The 13,691-nt window shown below is 34.9% G+C and overlaps 1 protein-coding gene across 1 annotated transcript; it reads right to left on the reverse strand.

Moving 5' to 3' along the window:
* Nucleotides 1-5,135: 5,135 nt before the first annotated feature.
* LOC125680754 (cilia- and flagella-associated protein 68-like) lies at nucleotides 5,136-7,189 on the reverse strand. Its single transcript, XM_048920514.2, has 3 exons — nucleotides 6,895-7,189; nucleotides 6,303-6,390; nucleotides 5,136-5,647 (listed from the first exon to the last, which is right to left on the reverse strand). The coding sequence occupies exons 1-3, from the start codon at nucleotides 7,114-7,116 to the stop codon at nucleotides 5,499-5,501; spliced, it is 459 nt and encodes a 152-aa protein (XP_048776471.2). The 5' UTR covers nucleotides 7,117-7,189; the 3' UTR covers nucleotides 5,136-5,498.
* Nucleotides 7,190-13,691: the final 6,502 nt, after the last annotated feature.

The raw sequence follows: 13,691 nt of genomic DNA on the forward strand, positions 1-13,691 counted from the left end.
ATATTTACAATCATTACCGAGTTGGCATGTTTAGGTTCACTAGATTAAGGTATGAATTATTTATGATACTACCAACAGTTCTATACATCTCTTACAATGTACAGTACTTCTGCGAACTTGGCTTTCATTAATATTGTATCAAAATTCGATTCAATGGTCTATATATCTATATGCAATAACTTGATGTCTGAAAATTGAATTGTAAATTGCAATTAATAAAACCAAAATTAGAGCAGGTTTATTGAAAGCATACGATGGTTCTAAACTGTTGGCAAAGTGTACAAGCATGTATATGATTTCAATTTCACATATGAAATGTAAGTACATATCGAGAACTGAAATAAAATAATACAGCATAGGTTTATCACTGACAAAACAGTGAGAGATCACATCAAAGCCCTCTTAAAATCCCCCATAATATCGCTCTTTATCAGTGATAAATATTTTGCATTCAACACAAATACGTCAGGGCACTATGTGCAGAACGTAAACTACAAATACGTCAGGGCACTATGTGCAGAACGTAAACTACAAATACGTCAGGGCACTATGTGCAGAACGTAAAATGTTGATGGATACTGTAAGGTTTGATACAGACGTAAACTTCTACAACGCCAAGACACTCACAAATCCAATATTAAAACAATATCTGATTTTGGAGAGTGTTAAGGGAGTTGTCTTAACTTTTTTCAAAATAAAAAGAGAACAGAATTTAAAATCGAATCCGATCTGAACAATCTCTATAATCTATGGCTTCCTACAGCCCTGTTGCTCTACTGCTGCTTGGGCACACAGGGAACAAGAGGACGTTGAAGTAAACCTTTATTGGTGATGAAATATTTTGATGACAATTATTTTTGCCGTAGCCAATAATTGTTTATTATGCGAAATCTAAACAAAAATTACTGAAGAAGAATTGCACAAAGCCAAGACATTCTCAAACTGCCCGACTGCGTCAGGAATTTTTGTTTCATCTTCTCTGAAAGTTTATACCTAATTTAACACTTCGCCTCTACATGTATATGAACAGATTTCCATCCATAAGTTTCGCTCTTAATCAATGATAAATGTTCTAAATTCAACACAAATACGTCAGTTCACGTGGGGATCTGGGTTAGAATAGGTCCTCACTACCCCTTGCTTGTCATTAGAGTCGACTAAATGGGGCGATCCTTCGGATGAGACCGCAAAAGCCGAGGCCCCGTGTCACAGCAAGTGTGGCACGATAAAGATCCTCCCAGCTCAAAGGCCATGAGCGTCGAGCATAGGCCTAAATTTTGCAGCCCTTCACCGGCAATGGTGACGTTTCCATATGAGTGAAAGATTCTCGAGAGGGACGTTAAACAATATTCAATACAGCAAATACTTCAGGTGTAAACTTCTACAACGCTGAACGGTAAGACACGCACAAACACAGTCTTTAGAAATATCTGATTTTGGAGAGTGTTAAAGGAGTATTTTAATTTTTTCAAGAAAAAGGAGAAATTAACATCGAATCCGATCTGAACAATCTCTTTTAGGCATGGTTTCCTACAACCCTGTTGCTCTACTGCTGCTTGGCCACACATGGAACATAGAGACATTGAATTAAATCTTTGTTGATGATGAAATAGTTTGATGACAGTCATTTTTTGCCGTAGGCACTAATTGTTTATCATGTGAAATATAAACTAAAATTGCTGAAGAAGAATTGCACTAAACCATTCTCAAAACGTCATTTCAAGCTATCCGACTGCGTCAGGAATTTTTGTTTCAAAATCTCTGAAAGTTTATACCAAATTTTAAACTTCACCTTTACATGTATCAAAGGTGAATGCAAGGTGAAGATAACGAACAGTGATCAATCTCATAACTCCTATAAGCAATACAAAATAGATAGCTGGGTAAACATGGACCCCTGGACACACCAGAGGTGGGATCAGGTGCCTAGGAGGAGTAATCATCCCCTGTCGACCGGTCACACCCGCCGTGAGCCCTATATCTTGATCAGGTAAACGGAGTTATCCGTAGTCAAAATCAGTGTGCCAAGAACGGTCTAACAATCGGTATGAAACACTTCATACAGCATTTGACCTATATAATGATACCTTGTACTGACAATCTAGATCGTTATAACGACTATAGAATTTGCGAAATGCAGACTTTAAACGAGACTGTTGAAAGCCCTGTACCATCAACTTGTTTGTCAGTAGCTTGCCTCGATTTAAAAACTGACCATACGCAGAACAAGCTCTTGCGTATCGAATCAGTTGAGAGATATAAACACCAAATGCAGGTGATAATGAAATATTGCTACATAAATATGGGAAGTTGACGATGGAGAAACTGAAAAATCCCGTTTATTCATAAAGTTGAGTTGTTAGTTTGCCGTCAATATATTGTATATTAATGACCGTGTATTTCCTATACCGTAAGTCCATATGTGGATATTTACTCAGTTTGTTAGATTTTCTCGAGTCATTGCTTATACCAACCGACCGTCTTTAATAATGATACCCCCACTTCTCTTCACACGTGACGTACATTCTTCCTCATCCTCTTCTTTTATTTTAACCAATCAATCGTTTGGAATATGATAGTTTGTGTCCTGTATATGTGTAATAAGGTTTCAGAATTTTCATTTTCACACTACAACCCAAATGATGGTAGAAAACAAAGTTTTTCTACAAAAACTCCTCTAACAATTATGCAGTAGCCAAAATCATCACTTGATTGCTGGTGATCTGTGTATGTACAATACGTTATTGGTCTTTTTTAAAAAAATATCATCCTGGTGCCAAGTGGAGATAAGAAAAAAGAAGACTTTTTGGACACCCCATCCCATGGTTCCCGAACTCCTCTTACAATTTACGCAGTGATCAAATAATCTTTTGGAAGGTAATTAATGGTGTCCTATAGATGTACAATAAGGTTTAAGAATTTTCATTTTCACCCAATTGGGAGTCTAAAACGACGTTTCTGTGAAAAACAAAACATTGGTTCCCAGAACTACTCTTACTTTTCATGCACTACAGCCAAATCATCTTTTGGGAGATGAACGATGGTGTCATTTTGAGGTGCAATAAGTTTTCGGAATTTTCGTTTTCCCCTTCAGGGGTGAATGGGGTGGATAAAATGATGAACCCTGGTGCTCAGCGCATTGCGTCATGTGCAACAAAAAAAATATTTGTGGTAGTAGTAGGGACTTTTTTAAAAACAAAAATCTTCCTTCCACAACTCCTTTTCAAACATAATTTATCATTTAATAAGTTATGAATTTATTATTTATTAAGTTACGGATTAATATGAAATACTTTGTAAGAGGCGAGGTTGCATGATACTAACACCTTATTTTCAAACTTACCGCCACATGCTCATTAGCACTTCTAAATAGCATACAATTTTCCTACTACTGTTAACCAGTGCCTCATGCATGTCTAAGTCAAATGTAATCTGAATTCGAGATGAAAAATGTAATTTCTGGATATGTGACGGTAATGTATACCTTTGACAGGCCATGCTCTCACCTGAACAGTTTATGTTAAATTTATCATGTCATATAAATTATATTAAAAAAAACCACTACTGTGGATTCTTTGCTAGTTACACAAGTACGATGGAGAGCATATTTAAAGGCAAACACTTGCGTGCGGGTATCATACTGTCTTAGGAAAGCTGACCATCTTTTATGATAGTCGTATAATTATGGTACTAATTCAACGTTGAACCGTCGGATGGATCGGACTCGCATGTACATGTACTGAGTATACCGAAGGATAAAATTCCCCTCCACGATTGTGGGCTTTGTGCAGAACTACTCTTCTTAATAACTAAGAATTTTTCAATCTAATTAAAATTAGATGTTAGATCCGCTCACATACTCGCTACACAAACGTTTGCAAATACAATGATTTCTAATTTTCTTAAATTCTGACCATTTACCAGGATCATCAGTTCTTTTTGCAATAGTATGTAATCGTTTTCGTCTACGAATGAGTGTTCTAATTGTGTTATTTAACCAGAGGGGGTCTGATTTTCTAATTGTCACCATTTTATTAGGAATATTGATTTTTGCATGTTTGATAATGGTTTCGTTAAATCTTTTTACATTAATGTCGATATTAGGATCGGCTAATAATTCTTCCCAATCAACTAAATTTAGGCTTTCTCTGTATACATTTTAATTTCCTTGGCTGATTTACCATATTTCACGTTTAAGAGAATGACAGACTTGATTATACTGGCTGATCAGTGCATAAACAGGACAATGATAACGAATATTCTGATCAAGAACACAATCACCAACATATACTTTTTCCAGAATACTATCATCACTAACTATGATGACATCGAGAATGCTATTCCAGAATACTATCATCACTAACTATGATGACATCGAGAATGCTATTCCAGAATACTATCATCACTAACTATGATGACATCGAGAATCCTATTCCAGAATACTACCATCACTAACTATGATGACATCGAGAATGCTATTCCAGAATACTATCATCACTAACTATGATTACATCGAGAAGTGTAGAAGGGTCTTCCGTGAAATGTGTTGGTTCGTCGATTAATTGGGTCATATTGTACATGTTTATTATACTGATAAGTTCATCTTCTATACGACTTTGTTAAAGAATTTTGTAACTTAGGAAAATTTATTTGTAAAGCTCTTGAACTAAGAACAGTCTATAATATGTAATTTGTATCGTCATTCTCCTTTTTTACTATCATTGTACTATTGTATTTACATCTGCTAGATGTCTTTGTAGAAATTGGCCGTTTATTTTCAGCTTTGTAATTATTATCCATGTTCAATTTTGTTATAATGCTATAAGATGTATGTCTTTCGCAATAAAGAATTACGAAGACTTAGAATTTCATCAAAGAAAGATGGTACTTATCAATTCGTAAATACTGGGGGAGGGGTTGGTGGAGAGATGTCACTACCGAACTTCTCAAATTTTACATTAAATATATTACACTGAAGGAATTATGAATTTACTCATTACAACTTTCAAATAACAACAATAGAATTTTTAAATCCGTTGGCTTTTCACGGCGATCATAATTGATCTATCAGTTTTGAACACATTTTTGGCAGGATAATGTAAACACTAACATTATTACAAAAGCGAAAAAAAAGAAACATTAAATATTTTTTATTCTATTTAATAACAAATATATATTGTACATAGCAAAATCTGTCAAAATAAATTTATCTAATTATAACAAATAAAATCCGTGAAAAAAGTACAATAGAATTAAACAGTACATTGAGCAAAGCAAAAAACTGACAACTTGCGCAAGAAATTATGCAGACCATACATTACAAAAATAATACTGGAGAATGCGGAGAGCGGATACTATTATAGGTAATACTGGTATGATTAAAATTAAATTTTTATATTTTGTAAAGTCTAGTTTAGAAAAACATACATTGTAACACATGAAAGATATTATAATGTTTTCCTTTTCACCTTCCCTAACGGGCATTGAATTTATTCTAACTAGCTGATGGGGTCTTGTAGAGGTTTTCGGCGGATCTTGGGATCTACATAGGCGGCACGGGAAGTGGTCTCCCAGCTGTTGTATATAGATTTTAGCTTAGCATTATCAATCTCTGGCTGGTGTCCCGGAAACGCATGAGAATGTCTTTCTGTAACAGTATCAAATATATGTCACATTAAATAAAGGAAAATGATATTTTACGACACTGTCAGAACTTCATACGAATTTAGAAATACTACTGCATTTCAAAATAGGAAATAAATATGTCTTTTCGAATAGGACGTGCAGATGAATTATCCACGAGTCTGACTGCATCTTCCAAAAGTAAGACTCCTTGCCAGTAAATGCAGGAGATGGTAGAATTTATATAATAAAGACACATACTGAGTATTGCATGAAATACTTAAATATGCACTAAACTATATAAAACAGAGTTGATCGGGTCCATAAAACATGCAAATCATGCAAGCTGATAAACTAGTAACAAAGTTTTGATTGTAGACAGTCCGGAAATCTAATTTGTTTCAGATGAGCATCTTAAAAAATATATATATTTCATTTTACGATTTTCAACCTGTATGATGTGTATGATTTATGAACCTGGTTGACTCTGTTTTATAAAGTTCAAGTGCATTATATATAAGTATTTACTTTATAAATGCGTTGGCTCAGCACATGAAATATCAAAACTGTTACAAGAAAGTTAGGAAACTGATAGATTTATCATGCCGCAATTATTGAAAAAAAAAAGTTAACTTTTCAAAAAATTATCAACAACAAGTTAAGTTTGTGAAAAACATTACCTTTCAAGTGAATTAATTCTTTAGGAACTCCATATGGTGGTGATTTGTTATAACTGACTCCGTAACTTGACTCGAAGTAATGATCATGCTGAAATAAATTAATAATAATAAAAAGTTCTGTCAGATGATCATATACTATTATTACACGTATTTCAAAATGCATCATACTATATGAACATTGTTTATATAGTATGGGGGGGGGGGGGGGGGGGGTTCGCCCCTCTTTTTATCATTATCATTATAAACATTACACATTGCCATTTGCCATATGTGTTATTAACATTAATTATGTATGCTGTATGCCCAAGAGGGTCCTAATTTGGAGTAAATAAAGCATATCATGTAGATAGTCCCTAACAAGGTAGTGTATAGGTCCCTGCCCTAACAGAATATTCTATTTTATAGTTGATCGTTACGGGTGTAGTACAGTACTGTGTATAGATCATTAAAACAACAGTCCAACATAATTTGCAATCCTGTGCATTTAATCTCAGGTCATCATACATGCAAACTCGGTAGAATTTTATTTTAAAAGAGAAAGAAAATGGCTAACGAATGCAAAAATGGTTACCACCCTAGAACATTCACAAACCTGTCCTGGGATCTGTTTTGCTTGCTTTGCAATATTGTTATCGAATCTCTCCTCGTTCCAGTTACCGATCAAAGAGTCATTGGAGTACGAATTTTCCTTATTCGTACACCTCCAGCCAAATTGGTCAAATTTACTGCTTTCCGTGCTGTGGGTCCATACTTCAGCCAGACCACTAGCCCTTACCATAGCGCGAAAAGGGGGATCCGTATCAGACACCGACATTATAGAAAAAACGTAAACAATAACCTGACGTAGCGTCTTCCGTTGCTATAACGAGGTCGTGACCTTTAATCATGTGACATTACTGTTTAACGCGGGATAACTCTAAAATAACTTCAGACTCCTTACGGTATATTATACAAGTTAGATAGAGGGAAAATGTCACTCAAAATATTTTAAACTGTTTAAAAAATATCTTAATCAGGACTGGTAATACCCAGATTTGGAACGATCAGCATGTTGATGTTAACTTTCAATCATTTATCATTTATCTAAAAAAGTTAAGCAGTCTTTGTACGACTCTTTTGTTGAAACTTGGAAAGATGAAATATATATAACTCATCCAAGTGTTCTAATTATAGGATGTACAAGACAACTTTTGATTTTGAAAATCACATAACTACACTACCACAGGATTTACTGAATGTATAATTTTTGTCGCTTTAGATGCAGTATCCATAAATTGCCAATTGAATCTGGTAGATTTTTTTTTAAAGTATTGATAGGCCTGAACAATTATGTACTCTTTGTAACAATCAAGAACTAGGCGATGAATTCCATTACATGTGTCTGTTCAGCTGTACTTATTTTCTTCATGAAAGGTGTAGATTCTTGACAAAACACATAACTGATTATCGAAATACTATTAGCTATTTAGTGAACTGTAAAGACAAATATACTATGCCGAATTTATCAAGTTAACTAGTAATGCCCACATTTTTATGATATTACCTTCCTGTTGTGTTTCATTCATTGTGTTCAACCTTGTTGTTCTTACCTTTTTTTGTACTTGCTCCATGTGGAGCCTATTAGTGAAATAAAAAGTTTCAAAGTTCCCCATCCTCTTTCAAAAGTAAATGTTCGTACATATTGTATGTATGGCCTCTATAATATATTATAGTCAAATGTAATTTATCTGATAAATCTGTTATCGCTTTTTAAAAAGAGCATGCAGACAAAATGCACTTTACTGAATACTGGGGGAAAAATGAATGCCTTCTTACCTCGCCCCTTTTATGTTAGATAGCAATGAATACGTGTACTTCAATCATTATGTAAGAAACGCGTAGCTCTGGTTAAGACGAAGCGGAACTGTATACTACTCACAAATCATCATTTCAACATGGAGGCGGGTGGGTTAAACTCAAGTTTGTTCAAATAAAGGACAATTCCTTTCAATGGGAAACCGATCAGAAAATGTAGTCCGGCACCACTGCTAAGTATGTAGTCCGGTACCACTGCTAAGTATGTAGTCCGGCACCACTGCTAAGTATAAAAAACACTTTAGCGTATTTTAATCATGTTACGTACAATCCTCTTAGTATGGAATTCATTATGAGGATCCAAACTTTCACCATGCAAGGGATAACCAACCTCTGCGTGACGACGTGCGTGGAATCAGTGCCATATTTGTGGCTTGGGGTAATTTATGGAGTGGAGTGGAGTGGAGTCATGGAGTGGAATCAATGAATAAAATATTCATGTTTATCATGTATGAAATATACATTTACAAACCACAACACAGGACTTTGATATAGAAATGCTTAACAAATAAAATAAAAGAACATGCATTACTGAATTACTCTCATTTGGACCTATATATATATATACACAAGTTGGGGACGGGGGAATGGTGCTGAATCAACACATTTCAAAGAATTATTTTTATAATGAACTTTAAAGTTAAAGTTTAAAATGTTGAAAGATTTATAATTCTAACCAACTATCCATATTTTTTTTATATCAGCAGTGTATGTTGACAGCATCCTGTCCTCATTTCCTTTCATTATTCCACACAATAAGGTAAACTAATGTGCATTCAATCATTTGCTTTTCCCTTCCTAACTTATGTACTAGTACACCAAAAAGTATACTAATGAAATGATTGATTTATTGATATATTTTGTATTCAATAGAATTCAATTTGATATCAATTTACATATTATGAAAGTGTTACAATTGTGTTGTCATTATAATGAGCAGCGCACATTCAGAACAGAGCATGTGGTCTTAATGTTTTCAATGTGCAGATACCACGCATTTAGTGTTACTTGTTTAATTTCCAATGCATAATAAATGGCATTTTTAAAAATCAAAATAAACATAGTGAAGTGTTTGCTAGCATAATGATAACAGCCAATGATCTAACGATTTTAGATTTGTATTTTAGTCTTCATTTATCTATACTTTACGTAGAATGAACAATGTTGATTAAAACGGATATGATGTATTATAAATATTTCTTTCTTGATTGCATAATTAAGTTTCAATATTCATTGCAAAAGTGACAAGTTCCCATGCTCTGAAGGCATGCCCTGTCAGGATAAAGGAAATATCTATCACCATATTAAAGGATGGTGATGAAAACTTTTGTTGAAGTTGGAAATTCCATTGTACAGAAACAATGGAGCAGTCCAACATCTGCAAATAGGGTGTGTTTGATACAACAGAAATATTTTAATTAGTAACTCATCTTATGATTGTGCCTAAACTAAATAAGGTATACAAAATTGTCTGTCTGAATTTTCAAAATTGTGATTTTTTTCTTCTGGTTTTGTGATAAAGCAACAGTAAAACAGAAAATTACAATCTGTCCACCGGCCCTTTTCTTATTTTATATCAAAGCCTGCATTAGTTAGCAAAAAAAAAAAAAAAAAAAAAAATAATAATAAATAAATAAAAAAAAAATTAAAAAATTCGTTTGTACCTCTATCTAATCACTGCAGCAGCCATATCTAAGCAAATATACATGTAATGCTCATACTATTGTCTTATAATGGAGAAAAAGTTTATGCATCTACAAATTCACAAAGTGCAGCTTTAGTTTTGTTCTTAATGTTTTTAGACTGTCATCAAAATCATCTTTTCATTCTGATAATTAATGAAAATAAACGTTCTGTGCAGAGCTGTGACATTTCAAACCGTATATCATAGATTAACCTCAACCTTGACTTCCTGTCAAGACCCGTGCAATAGAACTCAATTAATGTTGTAAATAATTTGATATCCCACTACAGTACTAGTGTTACATGTTTATTTCAAATAGTTTAAACAGATGTGAACATCCTTAATTCATCAAAAGTTGTAGTTTCAATCTGTATGATTTATAGTAGTATTTTTATTCCTAAATATCAAACTCATTGTTCTTATCAATGAGAGTGATTAAGGCGGTACACTACATTGCAGTGCAGTGGGTGAAGTGTGATGATTCATCATTAAACTAGTGTGAATTTGTTTTTTAAATTCATTATCAATACGTGAAGTGGATCATTAGTAAAACAAGAGGCCCATGGGCCACATCGCTCACCTGAGTCACCTTGGTCCATATCAGAAGATTTTCCATATCTATTTGCATGTAAAACCGTAGTCCCTATTATGGCCCCAAACCTACCCCTGGAGGCCATGGTTTTTGCAAACTTGAATCTACACTATGTCAGAAAGCTTTCATGTAAATATGAACTTCTTGAGAAGATTTTTAAAGATTTTCCCGATATATTTGTATGTAAAACTTTGATCCCCTATTGTGGCCCCATCCTACCCCAGGGGGGCATGATTTCAACAAACCTGAATCTGCACTATATCAGAAAGCTTTCATATAAATCTCAGCTTTTCTGGCTTAGTGGTTCTGGGAAGAAGATTTTAAAAGATTTTTCCTATATATTTGTATGTAAAACTTTGACCCCCTATTGTGGCCCCATCCGACCCCCGGGGGCCATGATCTTAGCAATTTATAATCTGCACTATATCAGGAAGCTTTCATATAAATCTAAGCTTTTCTGGCTCAGTGGTTCTTGAGAAGAAGATTTTAAAAGATTTTTCCTATAAATTTGTATGTAAAACTTTGATGCCCCCCTTGAGGCCCCATTCAATCCCCGGGTTCCATGATTTTAACGAACTTGAATCTGCACTATATCAAAAAAAAAAAAAAAACCCCGGAAAAAAACCCAACAAAAAAACCCCCAACAACTTCGACACCCTATTGTGGCCCCATCCGACCCCCGGGGGCCATGATTTTAACAATTTAGAATTTGCATTATATAAGGAAGTTTTCATATAAATCTCAGCTTTTCTGGCTCAGTGGTTCTTGAGAAGAAGATTTTAAAGATTTTCCCTATGTATTTGTATGTAAAACTTTGATCCCCTATTGTGGCCCCATCCGACCCCCCGGGGGCCATGATTTTAACAATTTAGAATCTGCATTATATAAGGAAGCTTTCATAGAAATCTCAGCTTTTCTGGCTCAGTGGTTCTTGAGAAAAAGATTTTTAAAGATTTTCCCTATATATTTGTATGTAAAACTTTGACCCCCTATTGTGGCCCCATCCGACCCCCGGGGGCCATGATTTTAACAATTTAGAATCTGCATTATATAAGGAAGCTTTCATATAAATCTCAGCTTTTCTGGCTCAGTGGTTCTTGAGAAGAAGATTTTTAAAGATTTTCCCTATATATTTGTATGTAAAACTTTGATCCCCTATTGTGGCCCCATCCGACCCCCGGGGGCCATGATTTTAACAATTTAGAATCTGCATTATATAAGGAAGCTTTCATAGAAATCTCAGCTTTTCTGGCTCAGTGGTTCTTGAGAAGAAGATTTTTAAAGATTTCCCCTATATATTTGTATATAAAACTTTGAACCCCTATTGTGGCCCCATCCGACCCCCGGGGGCCATGATTTTAACAATTTAGAGTTTGATATAAATCTCAGCTTTTCTGGCTCAGTGGTTCTTGAGAAGAAGATTTTTAAAGATTTCCCTATATATTTGTATGTAAAACTTTGACCCCCTATTGTGGCCCCATCCGACCTCCGGGGGCCGTGATTTTAACAATTTAAAATCTGCATTATATAAGGAAGCTTTCATATAAATCTCAGCTTTTCTGGCTCAGTGGTTCTTGAGAAGAAGATTTTTAAAGATTTTCCTTATATATTTGTATGTAAAACTTTGACCCCCTATTGTGGCCCCATCCGACCCCCGGGGGCCGTGATTTTAACAATTTAAAATTTGCATTATATAAGGAAGCTTTCATATAAATCTCAGCTTTTCTGGCTCAGTGGTTCTTGAGAAGAAGATTTTTAAAGATTTTCCCTATATATTTGTATGTAAAACTTTGACCCCCTATTGTGGCCCCATCCGACCCCCGGGGGCCGTGATTTTAACAATTTAGAATCTGCATTATATAAGGAAGCTTTCATATAAATCTCAGCTTTTCTGGCTCAGTGGTTCTTGAGAGGAAGATTTTTAAAGATTTTCCCTATATATTTGTATGTAAAACTTTGACCTCCTATTGTGGCCCCATCCGACCCCCGGGGGCCATGATTTTAACAATTTATATATAATATAATATAACCACCATTTTTATCACTCAGTACAAAGTGTATCACTCTTGTTACCAATGTAGATTATTGATACTTGTCGTTTTTTCGTGTTATTTGTTTATGTAATATATGTCGCTTGATAAGAGACGCGGGTTGCGTCGAAAATTTTAGTTTTGAATAATCAACAGTGTCGTGGCCTTTTCAGTACTTTTATAAATTTCTTTACTGGCCTTGCATCTTCTCAGTTCCGACACTTTAAGAAAGTACGGTTTGTTGTTGGGTTTCTGTGCTTTATATATATATATATATATATATATATATATATACACACACACACACACAAAGCACTAAAATGACCAACGACACGAACAACCAGATTGTCAAATTTTCGGGACGACCCGTCCCTTCTTCAGGACAAATGAAAAGAATTACATTAAATGTGGCCAATATCAACAGAGAATAATAACAAAAATTTACATATAAATACATCTAGCACTACAACTACACTAATCTACAAACGTATTTACAACGCAGACAACATGTGTTTTGGTCTTTTTGGTCAAAAAACATGTAGTCTGCGTTGTAAATACGTTTGTAGATTAGTGTAGTTGTAGTATATGTAATTTTTGTTATTATTCCCTGTTGATATTGACCACGTTATGTAATTCTTTTCATTTGTCCTGAAGAAGGGACGGGTCGTCCCGAAAATTTGACAATCTGGTTGTTCGTGTCATTGGTCATTTTAGTGCTTTGTATAATTTCTAAAGCGCGTAGCTGCTTTATTGGCAATAGTTGGCTTTTGCTTTCGTCATTGCGTTTCCGGTTTATCGCCTCCTATAGGCTTATCAATCGGAACTCCTCGAATGTCTCGCGCACTCGACATAGATCTCGGATGTAATTAGCCTTAGTACGTAAGTCCTCGAGCTCGCGCTTCATACTTCACCGCATATCGAGTGCAGTAGGCTGTGACGTCATAGCTAGGATGTAATACGATGGCATCCATGAGCGAATTTGATGCATTGCTGTGACGTCACAATTGACAATGCATCAAATTCGCTCATGGATGCCATCGTATTACATCCGAGATCTCAAACTCCCCGTCGAGGCCTCATTACGTCACCTACGAATAGACCTCTCCTATGTGACGCACCACAATATACAGATTTGTATATTGTGAGTCCGCGATTATCACGCAGACAAATTACACTAAAGAAGTAGTTCGCAGTTAAAAGTTTGAAGATATTAATATTAAGAGCATTAA

Source organism: Ostrea edulis, chromosome 2 (genome assembly GCF_947568905.1).
Source record: "Ostrea edulis chromosome 2, xbOstEdul1.1, whole genome shotgun sequence".
Taxonomy (NCBI): Eukaryota; Metazoa; Mollusca; class Bivalvia; order Ostreida; family Ostreidae; genus Ostrea; species Ostrea edulis.